This window comes from Lampetra fluviatilis, chromosome 19 (assembly GCF_964198595.1).
Source record: "Lampetra fluviatilis chromosome 19, kcLamFluv1.1, whole genome shotgun sequence".
NCBI classification, from domain to species: domain Eukaryota; kingdom Metazoa; phylum Chordata; class Hyperoartia; order Petromyzontiformes; family Petromyzontidae; genus Lampetra; species Lampetra fluviatilis.
In genome coordinates this window covers 13,331,637-13,355,444 of record NC_136293.1, presented here as the reverse complement: position 1 = coordinate 13,355,444, position 23,808 = coordinate 13,331,637, and the positions used below count along the sequence as shown (strand labels likewise).

Sequence of the window (23,808 nt, the reverse complement as noted above, 5' to 3'; positions counted from 1 at the left end):
CACCATGGCCGGGAATCCAGCTCAGGTGGCCTGAGTCGTAGCGAAGCGCATTAACCCGTGCCGCAGCTCCATCCACACAATGCATATTGTCATGAAGACACGCATCGCCTCTCTTGACGTGTGTGTGTATGTACAGAGACCCTGCACCCCGTACAGCTTTAACAGACTGTTGGGGCAAGTGCTGCTTAGCGAGCATCGAAGAATGTCGGCACGGCACACGAGGGGGTGGGTGGCCAGCACGACGCCCGGCCGCCTTTGTCTCCCTAGTGGCGATGTTTTCACATCGCACCAGGTACTCATTTGAGGCTGAGTCGACCTACAAGAGGTCCAGAACCGGTTCAGATAATTGTCCCTGGTGTTGGCCGTGAGCGGGAATCGAAGTGCAGCGTATCGCTAACTGCACGACCGCTCCCACCCACTCACAGATACTTGTAAAGCGACAGGCACACCAAGCGAGTGCTGCGTTGAGCAACATGCACGGAGGAGTTAAACCTCCTGCACAAGCGACTTACCGTAACTCCCCCAGCACCTCCCCCCTTTTCCCTCGAACTCATCCCCCCCGCGGCTCCCTCGACCGCCACCAACATCGCAGAGCCTCGGCTGCAGCGCCTCCACCTTCCCCTCCATCCACTCCTCCTCCATCCCGCCCCCCGCTCATCACACGTACATGGCACCCGGCTCGTTCATAGCGACGGCGTCGCATGCACAGCGGCGAGAGAGACGCCGCCTGGGCACGAGACGCGCACCTCTCAGCTCCGCCGGCAACTCTCGGGACGCGTCTCGCTGCCGGCGCCGCCGCCCTCGGCTCGCATTCCTCCTCCGCTCCACCGCACCGGCCACCTCCGCCGGCAGCAAAGGGGCAACCAGCAGCAGCAGCAACAACAGCGGGAGCGTGCGGTAGACACTTAACCTCGCTGCTGCTGCTACTGCCGCCGCTGCCTCCCGCCTACTCCGCGACTGGGCAATGAGCGCACAGACCCGCGTGCTGGACGCCGCCGTCGGGGCAGCGCACACGATGCTGCCCCCAGCAGCGAGTGGCCACGGCGGCGGTGGAGTCGGCGAGGTGGAGGAGGAGGGGGTGGAGCGGCCGCCGTGGCTGGGACCTCTCTTGGCGTCTGTGCTCATCTCCACCATCGTGGTGGACATCTGTGGGAGCCTGTTGGTGATCGTGTCAGTGTTGCGCAATAGGAAGCTGCGGAACGTAGGTGAGTGGGTGAGTGAGTGTGTGGGTGGGTGAGTGGTTGGGTGAGTGGTTGGGTGGTTGGTTTAATGGTTGGGTGAGTGAGTGAGTGTGTGGGTGAGTGAGTGGATGTGTGGTTAGGTGAGTGGGTGTGTGGTTGGGTGAATGTGTGAGTGTGTGGGTGAGTGAGTGGGTGGGTGAGTGTCTGAGTGAGCGCATCCTGCATCATTGCTCCATCACCGATGTTGTCATGTGCGCCCTCACTCTTACCACCACAGCGGCATTTGTTTAAACAAGTTTGGCTCTGCTGATGAGACCCAGAAAAAGAGAAACAGGTCAAGAGTTCACTTCCTTAGACAAATGCTGATGGATAATTTGAATCCTGTGAAATCAATAGGGCGATGGACTTATAACATGTTGTCTTTGTGTGTAGACAAACCGAAGTTCTGCTTATATACCGTACAATTGTACTAGAGTTGCTTTGTAAGGCACATAAACAAATCTAAAGTGTGTAGAATTTGATACGGAGACAGAGCGGACTTTTGCTTGTAGAATGGCTTTGCTCAGAACTTATAAGGACCATTGCTCAGAATGTAAAGTTGCTCATGCACGATTCACATTGCGAGTTAGAAACATCATCACAACCAGTGGTGATGGATTAAAGCCTCCTGCTACCAAGCCGCGTCGAGTGAGCTGGCGCCACTCGAGCCGAGTGAGCTGTTGCCTTGTCAGCCGCCGCCACTTCGAGGTGGAGTGACACATCGACAGTGCTCCTCCACGCGGTGGGCTGTGTGGAGTTGGGTTGCCTGTGCGTGCCCGCTCTGTGCTGCAGCGTCACAGTGTTGATGTCGCGGCAACGGCATCGTGATGGAGTGGAGTTCAGCGGTGGCGCGCGGTGGTTAGTTAGCACGCGACTACAGAGTTAGACTCCTGAGCTCGATTCCCGGTCGTGGCTAGCATGGGTCGCGAGCGACACCGGAGCGTGTTCCAGTGCCCGCCACACATCCACCACCCTTGCAACAACGAGCGTGGGGATGTATGCTCAAGGTGCGATGTCTAATCTTTAAATGATTATGAAATTCGCGTCGACTACCGATGAGCCGAGTGACCATTATTTGAACGTAAACATTACAACTATGTTTTACCATTGTCGCATAACTCTTTTGAGAAGAGCGGAGTGGAACTCCTACCCATAAACTACTTACAATGTGGGTGACATACGTTTTTATTTTAGGAACACACTGTGCATAACGAGATAGCACATTTAAAATCGCGCATTTTTTAAGTGCACTTGAAACTGTCGAGATATTATTTAGAAGTCATAACGTGTTGAAAAGAGGTAATTTTAATGGCAGATTTAAAATATTTAATTACTAAGAGAACAAAATTGTAGCATTGAAAGTATTGTATAATTTCTATCATTTGGTGTTTGATTTGGCTGTGTGTGAATAGCCACTATTTGAAGTGGTTGAAAGCAATTAAGGATGCACGAAACCTCCCAAACAAATATTTGTCTAATAAAGTTTACGTGTTTAAAATATCTTAAACATTTTCAACATCTTTAATTTAAGCCCTCGTAAATCTTTAAAACATTTTAGCGTGTGGTAGCACTCACATTGCTTAATATTTGCCTGTGATTTTCAGTAACAATATGGAATTACTCTGCATTTATTACAGAAACAAACGCTTTCTAAATCGTAATTTTGTCAACTTTCTAACTTTGTCTGATGAGAAAATATGGCTCATAAGTAATTTAATTTAAAAGGTAATGTCCATAAAACGTTAAGAGTGTGTTTTCATTATATTACAAGGCAGCCACAGAAAAAAAAAAACATTAATGTGCAATTTACAAATTGTGGGAAAAACCACTGGCGATTAAAAAAACTAACACTGAGTTCCCACCAAATGAGCCAAAAACAGCAGGAATTATTATTTGGTTCTTTCGGTTAAGTCACGTCTAAAGATAAAATAATGAATTAAAATAATAGCGACGTTTCGATTGCAACACAAGCAATCATCATCAGGCATAAGAGAAATAGCAACAAAAATCTAACTAGAAAACTATAGACAGACATACAAGCAGACAGACATCACAAGGACACACAGAGAGAGGACACATATCGGCACAGAGAGAGGGGTCGAAGGGACCGTCACAGAAACGACCCCTCTCTCTGTGCCGATATGTGTCCACTCTCTGTGTCCTTGTGATGTCTGTCTGCTTGTATGTCTGTCTATAGTTTTCTAGTTAGATTTTTGTTGCTATTTCTTTTATGCCTGATGATGATTGCTTGTGTTGCAATCGAAACGTCGCTATTATTTTAATTCATTATTGTATCTTTAGACGTGACTTAACCGAAAGAACCAAAGAATAATGAGCCAAAAACAACCGTGTTAGTTTTGGCGTTGCAGAGAAAGTTTGATTTCCTTTAGAGGGCACTGTGCACACATGAGATGTGTGGAAAGGAAGTCGGATTACTGCAGCCTGGTCATCTGTTGTACCATTCAGAGATAACAGATGATACAAAACAAATGTGGCGGTTCCAAATGTCAATGCCACGACTACATGATTTTAAAAAAAATTAACCCGTAAAAACAAAGTTTTTCACTATAAATCCTTTATATGCGTGGTATCGGTTTTATTTTATTATTCATTTCTGTTTTTCTTGAGTAAGAGTTTCATTTTTATCACATTGGTATTTTAAATTAAATATAAGGAAAGTCGTATATAAGGACATTGGTCTTTGAAACGGGCGGCTAGAGTCCTCTCGTCCTCTGGCTTGAGATGGCTGCCACCTATGGGTCAGATGATTGCCTGCCACCATTAAGCAATTGGTAATTAAATATTTAAAAAAAATTCCCTAAAAAGTGGAAAATTTTGGAAAAAAAATTTCACGAAAATAAATTGTCACGCACAACGAGTCTGTGTGCAAAATGTCAGCTCGATTGGATCACGGGAAGTAGGTTAAAAAACGACCGAAAGATGTGCACGGTCGTAAGCGCGCAAGCAAGCAAGTGAACTTAATATAAAGGATTTAAAAACAATTATTTGGCTGCGGTGCACAAGCACAATCAACTATTTTACGGCAGTGTCGTTGACGAGTGTGTTGAGTTTTTCATCATTTTTATTTGGCTGTTCCAAAGATTTGGTAGAGGGGCTGTGGCTCAGTGGTTAGTGCACTGCGCTATGAATCTGGAGACATGAGTTTAATTCCCATCCATCAACAGCAGTGGTGATTATAATTGAACCAGTTCTGAGTGCCCACCTCTAATCCAAAACAACCCCTACGTTCCTATGACTCACTTATCCAGCAGTGGATTGCCAAAGAGATGTATACAATTATTCATAATTGATTCTTTTAAATCGTTACTTCGCAGACTGCATTCGTTGGAATGTTCACGCGCTGATGGATTGACTGATATAATTTGCTTCAGCCAATTTGAAAAACACACCTGAAATGAAGCTCAAACCTGTGTGGGAATAACAACTGCATGTATGCAGGGAAAACAGGTTATAAGAACTATAAGCACTTAGTACATATACCGTGTATATAACATTTCGGGTAATTATTTATACCGATTTTACATTTATGGCAGCAGCAGTGCAACCTCAATGTCATTTAAAAGAAGAATACACAAATTAAGCCTTATCTTGAAATATATATATTACACCAGGTAAGTCTCAAAACAATGAGGTGTAAAAAGGCGATACGTATAGAAATATACTGAATGAAGAGACAACACGAGCATTGCTCCTTGTGAGCTAAGAGGACAGAAACAATTTTGGATCCGAGGTTCCGCGAGCCTTGCGGCTCCGCGACGACTTTTTTTGTATCCGTAAACAACAAAGTTGAACAATGCACTCCCCCTCTCGTTGATGCAATCAGGAGAATGTTTCTAATTAAAGAGGTATAAAAACAAATAAGATATTTTAAAATCCGTGATGTTGTAAGAGATTGTCCTTTCACCATTTCACCAACACTGGAGCGCGCTCGTGTTTAACAGTGGGGGTGAGTCGTGTGGGGAATGTCAGCCTTCTTCAGTCTGCCCCCAAAGACAAAGATCCCCCGTATAGCCTGAAAGGACTGTTGGGACAAGTGCTGTTAGCGAGAACCTATGGAGGCCATACGACACACGTGGGGGTGGGTGGCCAGCACCACGCCCGGCCACCTTTGTCTCCTCAGTGGCGATGTTTACACACCGCACCAGGTACTCATTTGAGGCCGAGTCGACCCAGGGGAGGCCCACGGTTGCATCAGATAATCGTCACCGGTTTTGGCCGCGAGCGGCGTTGCCTTTAACAAATGCTTGCACAGCGCCCAGTGAGTGATAGCTACAACATTTGCTCTGCGGGACTTAAAACTTGAGTGAATGAGTGGCAGCTGCTCTCATGCAAAGCACCTTGAGCTGTTTACACATTCTCACCCTCGAAGTTGATGGCATCAAGAACAAGGAAATCCTTTGGATGGATGAGGTGCACACCCTCATAGGTCTACGAACTGAGACGACGCACACTCACGCGCGGGTCCGTCTCGATGCATGTTTGCGTGGGTTTGAGAGGCTCCAAAGCGCCGGCGAAGTCTCATGAAGGTGGCAAGGAGCCAGAGCCTGGGTAAGAACGAGCCCTCCCTGCAACACCACCCTCTGGCAAATCATACATTTAAGTAGCACCTGTAAACAGGCCAGTAGCACTGGGTACGGGTTTGCAGTACTATAATGTGTACTATGTGTACGCACCAATTTAAGTACAATATACCTAGTATCACTTATGTAAAGCATGTACCATTATCTAATTTTCAATAATGACTAAGTGCAGCTCATAAAAAACACACAAAACATTACATAAGCAACAACGGACATTTTACTGGTTACACTTCTCCCGTTACGCAGTTACGAATTCATATTTTATGCTTATAATTTTAACTTAAATACTGTATCATTATTATTTGTATGACATTTTCATTATTTGCTTGATAGCCAATGCTTTCTAATAGAAGACGATTAGTATGTTCATTAAAACCTGTTCGTGTAACACGTAGGGCTTTCACGACCAATGGTCAGACACAAGAAGAATAAGACAGTTACACAACCTTTTGTGACATCTGAAAGTTCGGGTAAAATTACTTTAACAGAGTTCAGCAAGCGAGCAAAATTAAAACAGAAAAATAGCATTGAAGCAAAACTAAGTGATGTAACACAATTACTCGTGAAGAAAATGACGCGGAGGCGTAAACAGCACTGCGCCGTGGCACCGCCCGGCCACGTGCAGCGAGTGCCTTCGACGGACCATTGACAAAGAGGCTCTGGGCGAATACGCGAGTTCGGCAGACCCCACGGTGGCTGTGATTGTCACTGGCTAATGTTATTATCAGGTGGCCCGAGCACTGCTGAGAGAAACAATGCAGAGATTGTACAATTGAGGACAGCGAGGCAATTGCGCAGGTGGTTGCACTTGAGTAAGAGGATGTGATTGAGCAGGTGTTGAGGATCAATGATGGGAAACATCCCGTTGGCTGAGATCAAGTCTCTGGCACGCGCCGTGACGGAGACCGCCGTGTCCGTCTCGTGCGCATCGGCTGCATTGGCTTCCGATTGCCGAACGAATACAACATTGTACGGTCGCACTCATTACACTTGCCACAACTGAACCGCAAACACAGTCCTCCTGCGGAGGGAGCTGGTAGGAACGTTTGGTTGCTGGGTCAATGGCCAGGGTCAACGGCGGCGTGGTGTATTCCGCAAATATGCTCGACTGTGAGGGCGGGCACAAGCCGACGTGAGTAGGTTAAACGTTGAGTTTTATAAGGGCACCACGGGGTGAGAGAGCACGTATTAGAGGGGAGAGAGGATGTGTCTGATTATTACCAGAGGCTTAAGTGAAATTAAGAGGGGTTTAAAGTAAATTTCCCCGGGGGGAGGGTGGGGGCCAAGGCCAAAAAGGCAGAGAATTTTACCAAGTTCATCGTTATATTGCAACAATACCTAAGCCGGTGGGTGGGATTGTGTCAGGTGGATAAGGCCGACGAAGGCCTGCTTCACATGCTGACGTGAGAACAAGCCCTGCAGGCATGCCCAAGGATCTGATCGTATTTGTCAGGGAAAGGGTACTGGCAGAACAGGTTTTGCATCTTGTAGAAAAGTTACGTCCCAAAGGTCCTAAAATGCCAAAGGACTCGAGAAAGTATCCATATATGTCAGCATTCATGTAGTCACCCATATAATTGCCAAATCATATAATATTTAGGAAAATATTCTGCGAAAATAATTGGATAACCACCCTAATTTCAGACCTTAAAAAAAAAGTCCGCGGCAAATTACATAATTTGAAAATGTAATTGGTGACTAGTGTATGTCAGTACCACTGCCCCGTGAACTCTGGCCAGAAAACCGTCGACACTTTGTGGCCTCAAATTTCACTGAGCATGGCACGAGCACTGCAGCAACGTCACTGTCGTTTTCGTGGCAAGTGGCAGCGATTGTTGTTGTTGCATTTGCGGAGCTCCAGCTGTGTTGGCAATTAAACAAATGTATGATGATTAAGCTCGGCACAACAAAACAAAGATCATCTGCGTGATTAACATTGTTCAAAAGCAACTGCAGCATAACTTCAGTTTTGAAATCAAATAACAGATTAAAATATTCAATAAACATTCCAAATCATTAGCCATTGACTATAAACATGATTAAGTTTAGGAATATGTTTCAGCACAAACATAACTCATCATTCATGTTTTTAGTCGTATAAAAGCTCTTAATTATACATTTAATGACTTGGAGCTGAAAGGTAATTTTCATAAAAAAATATTATAATTTCCAAAGCCTACTGTTTTTGGGAAGGGCTGACATTCTACCTTTAAGTTCCTCAAGGAATAATACACTTTTTGAATCAATTAGTTTACTCAGTTGCATTCTCCTATGATATATTTAGCAGAGTTTCTCCGCTGGAATGTTTGCTTAGTGTCTGTAACACCAAATGTCATGTCCGAGTGAACAAACTACAATTATGCTCTAAATCAATATCATTCTTTGATTCATCCGCGTTTGATGTTGGCTGGTGAGACATTTGCTGAATCGTGTTTTATGAGTGCATTTCCCCTCCAAGTGCGGTATTGGTGCACAATGCGGAAGTGGTATCGCAATGCATTAGTGTTACTGCAATGCGTTAACATTGCAGATCATCTTCTTTCATTGACCAATTTTAAACATCAGTGCCACACAATGAGCAATGATTGAAAAGTGTAGATCTCTCTAGCTGCGTGTACCTCCCAATCACACCACAAAGCTCGACTTAACGAAGCAAAACATGGGAATAGTGCACTGCAATAATGCAAAAAAAATGTCCTTTAAATAATAAGGCTTTCCTTTTAAAATGTTGGCAATGGCACTTTGAAATCACCGAGATATCATTGCTAAACAATTTCTACTGCAACACAACATGAACAAATGGACAACCAAAAATGTATGTCATTTTTAGTCATTGGCAACTGAGTTCATAATGTTTGAACAAACAGATTAGAGCAAAAAGCATGCATATGCGTGTTGCCTGGCCAATACATGATTATGTTCATTGTTCACTCATGCATTGCTAAATTCAATCAATCTCAACAATGCATAACCGGTATTACCCAGGCATTAGGATGCTAAAGCAAGCATTCCATACCTGATGATAGTACCATACTGAATACGCAAACTTGTGAATACAGAATGAATGGAAAAGAATGTAAAATATTTCCTTGTCATGAATCGGTAGAAACCCATCTATGCAGACCGATGCCTGCAAATGTATGTCCCCTGCAATCATGAATGACATCGCCAAGTAAAATGCTGGTTATTATTGAAGCAGAAGGCAATTGTTACGTCACCAAGAGGCCATTTATGTTTATGTGCAAGCAATGAGCCCTCCCCCAGCTCTGGCAGGTCTCTTCACTGGCGCAGGCTCGGCCAAACACAGCCACTGAGCAAAAGGTGACTGAGGAAATACATTGAGCATCATAAGGCCGCTCATTAATTGCATGGTGATTTTGAAATGTAGACCAATGCACCTTTCGTGTGACAGACGCACAGCACGGTGTCTCTTCCACGTGTGGTTCTCGGCAAAATAAAACGAAAATCTCCAAAAATTACGAAAGAAAGCACATGAGTGTTTCTTATGACATGGCACCGGAATAATAATGAGGCTCTGACCTGCGTGTGCAGTTCAAGTGAGTACTGATTCAGCTTCCGGCATCGCCTGTTCCTTGGCCTCATCTCCTTCCACTGCCTCGCTCACTTCCACAAACTTCACTGGACAAGCAAGTGTCTGGCCAAGCGACAAAGAGTGCTTTGGGGCAATCAGCAGCAGTAGTAGCAGCTAATATATACTCCAAATTTACTGCAAAGCATGATATACAAGTGGATAAAGTATGAATCACACTGGACAGTAAAACATATTTCCCCATACTGAATATGCAATTAGGTTTTGTCGTCTAAACGTTGACTAATATATTGCCTTATTATAATGGTACTATAAACCACCCACTCACTATTATTGCAATACCCGCTATGTACAGAGGCAGATTATGTAATAGATACAAAGCAGAATTACAATGTTTACAGGCGTGAATGGTTGTACGCTGCAGGTATCTTATGTTGATGTGTTACATTCACAGGAATGAACAGTATTGTAGACATTCACGGCAACGAACAGCATTGTCGACATTACAAACCTAGAGGACGTCTGCTAAGTGGGACAGGCAAGTGGGGATCTTTAATAAGCCATGCCGATGAATTTTTTTAAATAACAATGTACATTGCAGCAGCTGGAGTAGTCTTCTAAGCCAAGGAGATCACTTGAGATTCATGGGCATTGAGCAATGATATTTTAAAATTCTAAATAATGCCAAAGGATTAGTTTCAAACACTAAGTGAATGGTAATGTTTCCACTTGTATTTACATTTTCTGTTACATAGCCTACAATTGACCTGTTCCCAGATGCATGCATTTTTTACATTAATTCAATACAAGATGTCTGTGAACATTTTTCATAAATCTACACAAGGCTTCAAACACAGATAATGGATGTTTCAAATCCCTTATATGTTTATTCTGACCCTTGTACAGTATACTCATTATTAGTGACGAATTTAAATATGTATACATTAGGACTTGTTGCGTAGAGTTAGTATAAATTCTGCCACCTTCTGACCTTGATTTTTGATATGAAACAAGTACATTTCCTTTCGGATTTTAAATGTTTCTCTATTTTGGCCATGTCTATTTGCTAGATTACTTTTTTTTAATTTTTGTAATATTTATCTCCGATAGGAGCTCTCTCGTCACTCACTTCAATGGCACAAACATTATCCTCACATCGTCATCTCTCTTCCTTCGACCGAGCTTGGTGCTCAAATGACCCATGAATCATCCGCAGCCATGCTCTATCGACGACTGGATGAAGGACTCTCCAAGCCGTCACCCTCCCTCGTGGTCACCGTATACAACAATTCAACTCGCTCCTGCAGAGCAGCTGATATTGCTCCGTTTACTTTGTGGGTATCCTCTCAGGCGTGTTACCTGTAATGGGAGAAACAAAAACGATACTGTTAAAAACTAAAACTATATTGTAATGTAGTTTTGAAAAAGGGGTTTGAGACAGGGAGACTCCCCTGGGTAAACAAGCGTGAGCATGCTTCTTTTATGAAGACGACAACTTATGATAATGTAAATGTAATTACAAATGAGTATGCATACATTTTAGATGTTTAAGGGTCTGTCTGGAACTTAATATATTCAAATTGGCCATTGTTAATATGCCCAGTGCAGTTTCCAACGATTATATACAACGTGTTGCGTTTTTATGTTTCCCCTTTTAAGGAAGTGTTTTTGTTAAGCATAGGATGGTGTTGAAAATATAATTTAAGGGGAGAATAAGATGTTGGTGGCTCCTCGAATGAGGTTAATCATCATCTTTACAAACGAATATTGGGGATGCAGTTACTGTTGCACTGGACAATAGGGACTGTTCATGCGATTCCAATCCAATACATTTACACAAAAGGATTTGACACTCTGCTGCCTTCACTCTTTTCTTAATCTTACAAACCGATGGATACCTGTGGTGATATATAAATTATGAATAAAACACGGTAATTTGTGAGTAAAATTCACAGTCGAGGTATGGTGGAAACAATAAATATTAGGTTACGAAAAAAGATGGGACAGTGCCCTACCTAAAATTTGCTTTTTAATAATAAACAAATAAATGTAGTCATCTTTAAATGGATTTTTTTTAAATAGCCATTTAAAATGAGAAAAAGCTTGAATCAAGCAGCTATCAAAAGTAATTTGACTGTTTTTGGCATTTCGAATCTATTCGTATAGATTTCGGATAGAATTAGTTAAAAAAATTATCTAAACATGGGACACTCGTTTTACATAGGGGAATGCTGATGCCCCCTTTCCCCCGCCCAACCCCCACCCTGCATGACATACGGCATCTTGAAAAGGAAATAAGTCCATAATCTAACACGTTTCTACAGCTATTTCCAACATTCCATACAATTTCATGATTTCAGTGACTACCATGACCCACTTGAAATGGCAAGAGGCTTAGTGAGGTCTGACAAGGCAGTGGCGTAGTTATTGATGCGTGTGCCACAAAAATCCAGATGCCCACAATTCAATTCAATGCCACGATCAGCCCGAGTGGCTTTGGTCCCTGGACATGAGTTGAGCCCCCTCGCGGACATCTCCGCATTGAAGGCGCACCCAGTGGCGAAGTGTGTGACTAACACGATGGAGACATGGGCGGCTGCTCATAGCTCGACGTAAAATCTCAATTCTGCCATGCCTGCCTGCTTGCTTCCTGTCAAAGCTTGCCGAAACACCCTTAAAGGCTAAATAGGGGATTTTTTTGGAAGAAAAAAAATAACCCAGTGCTTAAGATGATTAAGTCGGAGAATTACTCGCTATTAATGGCACAATTATTTAATGGTAGCAAAAACATGATATATACGTCCATGATCAACAGAAACCTGTACAGAATGTTCTGCCTTGAAGGACTAAAACTCCATTTTAGGTGGTGTCTACCTACCCCGTAAGCACCGCACATAAACAAAATCAGAATATTTATTTTAGACTGGAGGAATCCCATGAGCTATAAAGCTCTTTTTCACAGATGTCCAGTAGGAGCGGGTAACAATGTTACAACAGCAAAGAGTAAAAAAACACGATAGTCGTGCAAAATACAAGAAAGACAAACAAATAAGCTAAAAACAAACAAATAAAACTCAACCATCCCCATCCTACCAGGCCAAGCCCACTGAGGTGTTCACTTTCTTTTAGAAGTGACCTGACCACAATTGATAGCTCAACAAAGTGGCTTCTCATCTGGAAATGTATAGCAGCAAAAGGACCAGCTGCTAGCCACGGTGCATTCCAATACAATTGTTTCATCCACTTTTGAAATCATCATTCCCATGTTGGAAATGCGACTGGAAAAGTAAATTTTGGCCTTGTGAAAATTACAACGATTGCCATCAAAAGCAGCGTGGAATAAATAAAACTGCAGATGCGTCATTCATAGGAATTGTACACATCTAATTTGCATCACATCACCCTGATACACAGTAGAATTAGATATGCACATATATACATGAGAGCTTTATTTTTTGTGAATAACAGAATAATTTGGTGATTCAACAAAGATGTTTTATCTCCTTGTGACCAAAGTAGGTAGCTCTCAGATATGCACTCGGTTCCCAAAGCAATTATGTAATAAAGAGGTCATTGTGAGTAAGGGCAGATTCTAATGTGTGTTCATAAATGTGTTTTCAATGGCATGTACCAGTGATGTATCATTCCATAAAACGACCATACAAAAAGTGTGCTTTCGTCTCAATATAGGCCAATTATGCTTGAGAGCTGAATCTCAAAATTGTCTACACAACAACCAAGTAAGCACGTGATTGTTTTTCATGATAAATAAATGACAAATATAACACACCCGTTCTGCTGGCACAAATCGGGAGGTTAAGAGTTCAAATCCTGCGTTGTGGTTGACTTAGTCCATCATCTCTCCAAGGGTTGATAATGTGAGTCGCACTTTGTGGTGAAGTCGACAGCGGCTGGTCTGCGGGTAACTCGCCATATGAATGGGGAATTTCCACCACTGGCTTAGGTCTGTGTACAGCAGATGAGCACCATCCCAATATTATTTTTTAACAGGAAATTACTGATATACTTTATTACTGTTATAGTACGTATAATAATGTGTAAAATGCCATTCCACGGATACCTTTGTAGTAAGAATATGGTCTGCTGCATTTGATGCATACGTATATACACGGCGAGTCTTAAACTTCACTGTGGATAACGCATGGAGTGAATAAGATCAGGCACAACATAGCAAGTCACTTTATCACAATTATACCAAGGTATCAACTGTGTTTGTATATTTTATATAAGAATATGACATGGCCGTGGTATGAAAGGTATCACAGTGGACGTGAAATCCAGGTCGCCCGTTTGATCTCCAGGCATAGCAGTTGAAACAACGGTAAAAGTTTCGATTTAAAGCTTTCGTGACTGCATGGATTCATATTCTTGGTTCTTTCGGTAAAGTCGCGTAGAAGGGAAATAATAAAATACGTGACTTTACCGAAAGAACCAAGAATAACGGTAAAAGTGTCTTAGATTCCCTGCCTGCATCCACCTGGCAGTATTAATGGATGCACCGCAGTCGATCGGCCGGTGGCATGGGGTACAATAAAGTCTGGCCAGCGTGGAAGAGTAGGCAAAAACACCTCCACATTAGCAGTTGTGTGATCAAGCAACTGCGGGTCTGTACCTTTACCAAAGTCCACGACTGGTGACTTCTCTTTACCAACTTAACGGAAGGCCGTGTCGCGTGTGCAGGCAATGTGTTCGTCGTGAGCCTGGCAGTCGCCGACCTGCTCGTGGCCGTATACCCGTACCCCTTGGTGGTGCAAGCCATCATCCACGACGGTTGGACCATGGGAGACCTCCACTGCCAGATGAGCGGCTTCTTCATGGGCCTCAGCGTCATCGGCTCGGTCTTCAACATCATGGCCATCGCGCTCAATCGGTACTGCTACATCTGCCACAGCCTCCACTACGACCGCCTGTACGGCACGCGCAGGACGCTCGCCTACGTGTCTGGGGTGTGGCTTCTCACGCTCGCGGCCATCCTGCCCAACCTCTTCGTGGGCTCGCTGCAGTACGACGCGCGCGTCTACTCGTGCACGTTCTCGCAGTCGGTGAGCACCGCCTACACCGTCTCCGTGGTGTTCTTCCACTTCCTGCTGCCCATCGGCGTGGTGGTCTTCTGCTACCTGCGCATCTGGGTGCTCGTCATCCAGGTCAGGCTGCCTTGCCGCCGCCACCCCCCCATCACTTCTCCTCCTTCATGATGAATTTGTTTACCGAGCAAAGCCTCGGTGAGTTCCAAGAATGTTTTTCCCCATGGTCCTGTTAAGTTTTATTTTTTTCGCCCAGCAGAAGGCGATTGCCGTGTGTTTCCCAATCAAGTAATTTGCAAGTGTTGTTTTTCTACAAATTTGGACCATGGCACCGACGCGACTATTTTTTACACGCTTTCTATTAACTCACTCTGTCTGTTGTCGTTGTATCCTCCAATCTCAATTTTAATCCACTTCCCAAAGTGGTATCCACTGCAAACTTGGAATACTTATGTCATACTGATGACAATACTATATTCTATCATACAAAATAAAAAACATTTCAACATAATTTTTATATGTTATGTTTCGGCTTGGGTCTAATTGTCCATGCTCAACTGAAGTTGGCTGTAATTGGCCACAGCCCCTTACGTTGTGGCAAGCTTCGGGGCCACTTCCTGGAGTCATGGAGTTCTTCCATTGCTAGTACGGTACATTTCGTGTTTTTACAAAAGTTTTTTTTTATATTACTTATTTTTTATAAAGTCACGGCCTCTCTAGTGGCCGCTGTGATGCAGATGGCTTGTCTTTTATGGTTAACACACACAGGCAGCAATACCCATCCATAATACAGGCAATACCCATCCATAATACAATGTAGTAGTGGTGAAAACACGGTAATGGTTTCACTGCACTGTGCATCACAAAACGATGCTCGTGTTTGCTCTCCTTTACTGAAATGAAAGCTCCTCTTCCACAGAGGGTTGTTGACTCTGAGGCACCAAAAGAAACTGGGATATACATACTCTTTGGTTCTTTCGGTAAAGTCACGTAAGTAGAAATAAACTGGGATCAATTCTGGGAAGAATAGAGTATATTTTCTCACAACGCATGACCTCCGGTTGTTAGGTTGTTGGTGGTTACCATGGCAATGCTTATACAAATTAGACCAATTTAGAATATTTATCAATATTTAAATCTAAAATACGAAGTACCCAAAGTCTACTGAGGATATATGATTGCTTTTGCAAATGATGGGTTACACCATTTTGGAACCAGTTGGTGCAAAAGTAAATCCCTAAAATTATTGTCGCATGTCACTGCTGACAAAAAGGGCCTCCATTCAGGAGAAGCTCCTCTGGAGGGTATTTGGCCTACTCTTCCATGGTGGCCAGATTGTTTTGGCCAACATGGCCACGACATGTGACCTGCCATTTAACTAACTGCACCCGTTCACAAACTGCTCGGTGGAAAGATACGAGGAGATCAAACCGGCGACCTCCAGATTATTCTCCCAGAGCATACAAGACATGGTTTCCATGGAAACAGGTTTATGTCTACCATTTGAGCTATGGTGCAGAAAGGCACACCACACATTTCAAACGTGTACACACGGATCTTTCAAAATACATTCAGCATTTACCCACCCGGATTGCACCAACAAGTTGTCTGGCTAATGGAGTTGTTGACCACGCTTCAGTAAACCAAATTGCCAGTTCGTAAAAGAAAAATCCGTTCTCAACTGCCACCCTACTCTACCTTTTGATCAATATTTCCCACAACACTCGATCCTGACTGTGACACCTTAAATAACTATACAGAAACAAGAATCAATTGAATTGTCCCAATCGATTCAAACCCGTGAAAACCACCGCGTTGGATAATATTTAAAAAAAACACCGAGCATTTCACAGACAGCGCCCGAACACACATTCGATCTCTATGCGCGAGTTTCACTCTCGTTCCTGTTTCCTGGCTGAAACCCCCAATGTGGCGCACCACGACACCTCGGTGTCATGGCTCAGCACACTGGGCGTGCAACACACAGAGCGGCGGCTCAGTCCCTGGCGGGGCAGTTGAGACTGTTGAGCCGCATTCTTCACTTGACCCACCTTTGTCCCCCCAACGCAAGGAATGGGAACGCCACAGCTGGTGAAGTGTACGTCCTCCCACCTCGCCCAGACTGCCCAGCGCGCGAGGGTGGATCATGTACCCACTAGAGGAGCTCTCTAGAGCCCCCGTCGAGTGAACAGCGGTGGGATTTGGAATGCAAGATTTAAAAAAAACACAACGTGGGTTCGGATTAGAATGTTGTAAGCTGTTTGGAGTTTTCATCACTGCGCTATGAAACCAGGGATCCAAGTTGGATTCTCGGCCAAGGCTACCGTCAGTGATGAGTGATATTTAAGCCATTCTCGGGCTTCTCCTTGCCCAGGATGATCAAGTGTGGTGAGCTCACGTTGCCTTCTCCAGCAGTGGATTGACAAAGAGCTGAACACGGTCATCATTATTTATTTAACATGGTTTTTGAGGCTTCATCACTTATGTGCAAACCTCTACTTTTAACTAAAAATTAACGTTTTTATCAAAAAGCTATCACAATTTAATTATATATTATTTCACAAAAGCGATGTAAACAACAACAACAAAGTTGTGCGCAAGCTGACAGCCATTTTGCACAAAAGGTCATTCCTTGAGTGGTTTGAGAATTGAATACGCTGTTATCCAGCAGTGGAAGTATCTATATATTATTATATTGTTAATTACATGCTGTTTACTAAAATACCTCTCAGGGACACAAAGTATCTGCATGAATCTGCATTAAGTTCCATTTTGCATTGAGTTTTCAATGACATTGGGTTTTCAATGACAAACCAGTTTACATTTTAATCGTGCCAAAACAGTGGAAATTCACGATTTAAAACCCTCACCATGTTTTTTGAAGTAATCCTCTTTATCCTCTTGTAACCTGTCATTTGTTTCAATTCATATTTCAATCGACTTTAAATGTCCTACATGACAGGGAAAGTGCTCCCAGAATGTCACCACATGCTTTTTAAACCACAAAACCCTAAACGCAGGGATGAAATTATATGAAAAGTGCCCCTTAGCATCCTGCTGTGTAGTAAATACAGTGAAATAACAACTTGCCTAAATTATTTGAAATATAACTTCCTAATTTGATTATTTATGAAGGAAATAATTCCCGAATCCACGATACGGCTTTCCAGGAGTGTACTCCCCAAAACTGTGAGGCAAATTAATTGTTGAAGATGTGAATTTAAATGTGGCATTTCAAAAAAGGATTTTAATTAATGTACCATTTCAAGATGCCACATTCACATATACAGTGAGGGAAAAAAGTATCTGATCCCCTGCTGATTTTGTACATTTGCCTACTGACAAAGAAATGATCAGTCTATAATTTTAATGGTAGGTTTGTTTGAACAGTGAGAGAATAACAACAACAAAATCCAGAAAAGCGCATGTCAAAACCCCTCATTTTAATGAGGGAAATAAGTATTTGACCCCCTCTCAATCAGAAAAATTTCTGGCTCCCAGGTGTCTTTTATACAAGTAACGAGCTGAGATTAGGAGCACACTCTTAATGGGAGTGCTCCTAATCTCAGCTTGTTACCTGTATAAAAGACACCTGTTCACAGAAGAAATCAATCAATCATGACTTGGAGAAGATCTGCAAAGAGGAGTGGGACAAAATCCCTCCTGAGATGTGTGCAAACCTGGTGGCCAACTACAAGAAACGTCTGACCTCTGTGATTGCCAACAAGGGTTGTGCCACCAAGTACTAAGTCATGTTTTGCGTGTGATTAATGACGGGTGAGCTCACACCGGCTACATGCACTATAAAATATGCGCTATTGCTTACTCTAAACCTATTTTTTCTTGATTAAAGTAAAATCTATCAGTGATACAGGACAGGAGGACCCTGTGCGTGCTCTCGCTGTTCTAGGAAAAGTGAATTAAACTCAGAATATGTACTACTCATGAATGCTCGGTGCATCTTATGCGACACATGGGAGCTGAAGATAATTGTTGAACCTCATCCTCTGTCAGCTTTGAAAAGGTTGAAGGCTTTCCGGAACGTCGAGACAAAGGTGCACTGAGCTGGAACGCTAACCAACAATAACCCCAGTGGCCTTCCAAACCTAAACACAATTGTCCTACAAATATCAGCAGATGCAGCTTATTCGTGTTTAGTTATGCATATATTAGGACCGTGGGAAGCTGTGTTGTCAACTGTCGCCTATTACAGTAATTTCTAATGACCAGTTATGGATTCGTACTGCCAAGGCTCCGTTATGAGGACATTTCTTGGCAGGTGCTCTAATGACAATATTTTTACTGCAGTTATTTAAAAAAATATGTTTGATTACTTCTGCACAGCTTCTAGTAAGCCCCGAAAAAGAACAGCGTGTGTTTTGCAGCACCTGGAATAACGAGATGCCACCTGGCTTAAGATGACAGATCACAGTTGGAAATGAACACACAATATACATTATGTGCCAATATTGGTGACATTCACATCTTCCTGCACTGAAGAAAAAAAATGTATTCTCCGAATAAGAAATTAGCTTTGACAACTCATTTTTGACAACTCATTTCATTAGAACTGCTTTTTGTGTTTAGTTTGTTGTCCTTCACCCGCACCACCAAATTTGCACAGTTTGACTACGTACGGAGCAAAACAAGATCAACATACATACAACATTAACACGTAAGGTACTAATATTTTTAAACCACACTAATGATGACACAGTGAAAGTACATTTTATTTCAATGCTTCGGGTACCAGGATTTAAGAGATCAATGCTTGTCGCTGCAAATCTTAGTGATTAAATTTAACTCATTTAAGCTCTTGCCAAATATAGTTTCGCGACAAATAATGTTCATGTAACCACAAATATCTGGGAATTAGTGGTAACTGAAGGACATTTTTGTGGCGTTTTGGAACTCTGTGTACTATGATTTCGTGATACGACAATTTACCCTGTAAGATAATATCCACAATAATCATTTCGTCCGTTTTTCAAATGATCGTTGTGTGGTTATTGTTTCTCTTTTTTTGTCAAACGTGGTGTGTCCTGACAAACTATATATACGTGAAATAACATACTCAGTAATACTACGCTGTAAAGAGCTATTATCCAATCAAGTAAGCTTTGCTAAATGTTCAATAGAGCAATTGACATGGTAATTATATGAAGTAACTATATTCATGTTCATTGAATGATTATTTATTTATTGTGTAACTGACAACCGCGTGTAGTATTAGCGTTTTAGGTCGTGAAGTTGAACGCTTATAAGACTGGTGACAGAGTTATGTTAATTGAACTGCAGCAGTTACAATATTTAGATGATTCTTTATTCCTACTAGAATTGCAGCAAAGCACAAAAACAATGCAATAAAAACGTGAAAGAGTTGTACATTAATGGGATATTGTGACAATCGTCATATCATCAAAGGTGATAGTGCAGCAACTCGACTAGACTCTGACTCGAGTCAAAGTGCCGTGGGGCGACTGTCTCCCTTGAGAAAGCCGCCAAGTATTCTTACTAACAGAATGAGGGCTCCCGATCCAAACAGACTTCGTTTCAAGCTTAAAATTCACTCCAGAAAAAAACACCTCATTCAATCCGTCTCTAAAGCAGTTATAGACAATTATATTGCGTCTCACATCGTATAAATACTCTGCACCTTTGATCACCGTGATCGTATTAACATCACAATCAACGTATACGTTAAATACCTGGAGATGCGGAGTGGGAAAAGTGTTTTTGACCGTTAGGGATTTAGGAGTAAAACAATTATTCGTTTATGAAAACATCCCATTTATTTACAACTATGGAACTTTTAGAAAACGTGTAATGCATTGGGGTTTTGAATATCATAAATAAACTAATAAACAAATAATTCAAATCAAAATTAATACATAGTGTTTTATAAAATACTCGAAGCACTGTGCCACATGTTACATTGTAATGTATGAGTTATGCAATGTTGTACAAGTATTCATTTTATTAAAATCACTGAAATTGTCACTTGAAAGTCCATGCTATACCTAATCATTATAAAGTTATGAAAGCACTTTTGAATTATCGCAGTTTGTTATGGATATTTCAAACAAACGTAAGCCTGACAGCAGGCAGAGGTCTATTGGACATTATTTCATTGCATTGTCAGATAAACATTCTCACTTAGCAAACAATACATTTCACTTTCCATCTGCAGTGTGTTTCACTGTTGTGCAATTATACATTCCCATCCAACCGGGTGATTAACCACCCATCCCAACATCAGAAGACTTTCAATTTAAATGCTGGGAGGACACCAACTCAGATCATCATTCCTCTGGGACGCAACAAAACGACTCCTTTGTGGGACGTCAGCAAGAGGAATAATTTATAAGCACCGAGATCCTGGTTTCAAATTAGGTTTGGCCACAAGTGATTGAACTCTCATCTCAAGTGTAGTGAGTTAATGGTTTTACACACTGGTGGCCAATGATTGCACACACACACATTCCATTCCATTTGGTATGCCACTTCAATCGGAATATTCCTGCTCTGAGAATTAAACAATATATTATTCATAGACATGTGATAGACACTCATGTCAGGGCATATAAAAGGAGGATGTATTCCCTACAGGTGGATAGAGACCTCTTGTAGCGTCTTCACAATGAGCTCTTAGTCATCATCCACGACTGTTCTCCGACACACACAGATGCATTTCTCACTGTATGGGTTCCAAAAAACTATTATGTCTCATAACAAAGCACCCTTGTAATGGCTTGCCATGTTGTGGTGCTGTAGAAATTGTCGAAGTTATTCTGCTTATTGTTATTATTTGCAACTACACACGTGGTCTCAAGTTGACTTAATTATCGGCTTATGCCAAAATAATATTGAGGCTGTCTCGGCACCGGAAACCTCCAAATTGTCCTCACAAAGTTAAGTCATTGACGGTCACTATTTCAAATGGTCTGCACTGCGAGTTATTTAAATGTTACCAATTAATCAGAGCAATGCAGATGTCTGGGTATGATTTAAAGTCAAGTGGGCAATTAGCCATTGGTGGTGCCATGTGGAGTTGGGCAAGCCCACGAAGGCCTGTGACTGGTGGAGGGCCATCACCACATTGGGCTCTCTGCCTCCCCTCTCCAAACGTTGAGGGGTGCAGTTGGGGCCTCCAGTCAAATGGAGTATAAAGTTGTTTACCACAACATTCGATTTACTTCCCCCTCATGGTTTAACCAACACAGTGCCAACTCTGTGTTAAAATAGCTTGTTGTTTTATATACTTTCAGAAACAGGACAAAATACATTCAAGTGGGTGACATGATAATTTGGAGTGCTCTCAATGCTTTAGAATCTGGAATTTTGAAAAAGATTAATAAAAGATGAAAGCAGCCACTACAATAATTAATATAATGGTCTGTACACTGTCTTATCATGTTTAAAGTTTACAATTTGACTGGCACACACACATGCCCCCTTGTATTCACCTTCATAAATATAAACTGGCTTTGCACGAATGTAAACATGGCTGCATGTATTACCTCTCTCTGTTTACTTTTATACAAACCTGTTTCATACTAACCCACAGGCACCTTCTACAAGACACCAGACACCGACCCCACACTGTTTAAAAAACTCTCCAATTAGTAGAGTGGCAGCTTTCAGATGCACTTTTGCGGCCGTCTGGAACGCTCTTCCTTCTGATATTATGAAGCCACTGGGAGCTATGCACTATTGAATAATCTAGATTGAAAAAACTCATTACTTTATGAACTGCTTTTTGTGTTTAGTTTGTTGTCATTATCCCACACCTCCGGTTAGCACGGTTGGCTACATAGGGTGTGAAAGAAGTTCAACATACATACATGACATGATGTCGAGAGTACAAAAAAGCGTACAGATGCACCCATGCCATGGTAGTTGAGGTATCATACTTTCAGTTGTAGGCTCACACATTCCCTAAAATATTGGAGACTGTACCCACAAACATTGAGTCCAGCATTCCTTTGTGGGATTTGAGGAATGCAAGTCATAACAATGGCCTGCTGACAGCTTTGCCTGGCTCGTTTTCACGACGGCAGTGACATTGACGCGATGACCGTCTGCATGGGTGCAGGTCCGCAGACGCGCGAGGAATGACGCGCGCCTCGGACTCACCGTGGCCGACTACCGCAACTTCCTCACCATGTTCGTGGTGTTCGTTCTCTTCGCCGTGTGCTGGGGCCCACTCAACATCATCGGGCTGGTGGTGACGCTGTCGTCCTTCAAGTCCGCACCGATGCAGGTCCCCGGGTGGCTGTTTGTGGCCAGCTACTTTCTGGCTTACTTCAACAGTTGCCTCAACGCCGTCGTGTACGGACTGCTCAACCACAACTTCAGGCGCGAGTACAAGCGGATCTTGCTTGTGGTGTGCACGCCGTGGCAGTGTTTCTTCTTGAAGGACGCGTCCAATGAATCCAACGAAGACCTGAAGAGCAAATCTGCCGCGGCGGGGAATAAAACGCAAGTCCACCGCAATTCGGCAGAAAACAAAAAGGAGATCCACTCGGATTCGTCGAGGAACAAGGGGCAGGTTGAAACGGATTCATTTTGACCTGCAGCCAAGGTTCACTTTCGTGCAGTGATGTACTGAACTACAGACCCGTCACCCGCCGATGCGACATGATGTGCGTTTTATAATCATCGGCGACTGCCGAGTACATGTGACCATGCCTTCATGGGTAAATATCAATCCATATTCACATATTCTAACCAAGCCCCAATACACATTCGTCTGGAACCATAGGTATCAAGAGTTAAATATAACCAAAGCTTTGATGGCATTTTAAATTAGATAACATACATCATCACTAAGGTGTTCAATGTAATGAAGGGAATGTGTCTATGGACACTCTGGCAAAGTGTCAAAATACTCTCCTCAAATGTGTAACCCTCGTTTAAAACTGTCATTGTGGATTGTTTATTATGCTGTGTGACTGCATCACTTCGTATTGGACACAATGGTTTTATTGTTAATCACATATTTGACCAAACGTACAGATATCGCATTTTATATAAATACATCTTTATACGCCCTTTGTAAATGTTATGAAATGTTCATACGTCAAGCTTGTATTGAACATGTAAATCTCTCGAAAAAGTCCTAATGAAGAATCATGTAATTACAATGATATGTCAAAAAACACAAAGTAAGGTGATTGGAGAATAATATATACACTGTAGTTTGAAACATATAAATACATTCATTATATATCAAATATATAAATATTTCACACAGCTTTTAAAACCTGCAGCACAATCGCATTGCCCGCAATGTAGAACGTTAATATTTCTATTTTATACTTTGATGTTATTATCTTTTGCTACAAATTGGCTCAAGGGACGTTTATCTACATTGACGCTATGGGAATAAT

At 42.5% G+C, this 23,808-nt stretch overlaps 1 protein-coding gene across 1 annotated transcript; it reads left to right on the top strand.

The window, feature by feature from the left end:
* The first annotated feature begins 565 nt into the window (after positions 1 to 565).
* Positions 566 to 23,458, top strand: LOC144937513 (melatonin receptor type 1A-A-like). The gene is made up of 3 exons (XM_078864757.1): positions 566 to 1,205; positions 14,073 to 14,536; positions 22,512 to 23,458. The coding sequence occupies exons 1-3, from the start codon at positions 965 to 967 to the stop codon at positions 22,986 to 22,988; spliced, it is 1,182 nt and encodes a 393-aa protein (XP_078720883.1). The 5' UTR covers positions 566 to 964; the 3' UTR covers positions 22,989 to 23,458.
* The last annotated feature ends 350 nt before the right edge of the window (positions 23,459 to 23,808 follow it).

Coding starts and splice junctions, on each gene's coding strand:
- LOC144937513 (XM_078864757.1), top strand. CDS start 965: ATGAGCGCACAGACCCGCGTGCTGGACGCCGCCGTCGGGGCAGCGCAC. Junction 1,206..14,072: donor TAGGAAGCTGCGGAACGTAG/GTGAGTGGGTGA, acceptor TCGCGTGTGCAG/GCAATGTGTTCGTCGTGAGC. Junction 14,537..22,511: donor TCTGGGTGCTCGTCATCCAG/GTCAGGCTGCCT, acceptor GCATGGGTGCAG/GTCCGCAGACGCGCGAGGAA.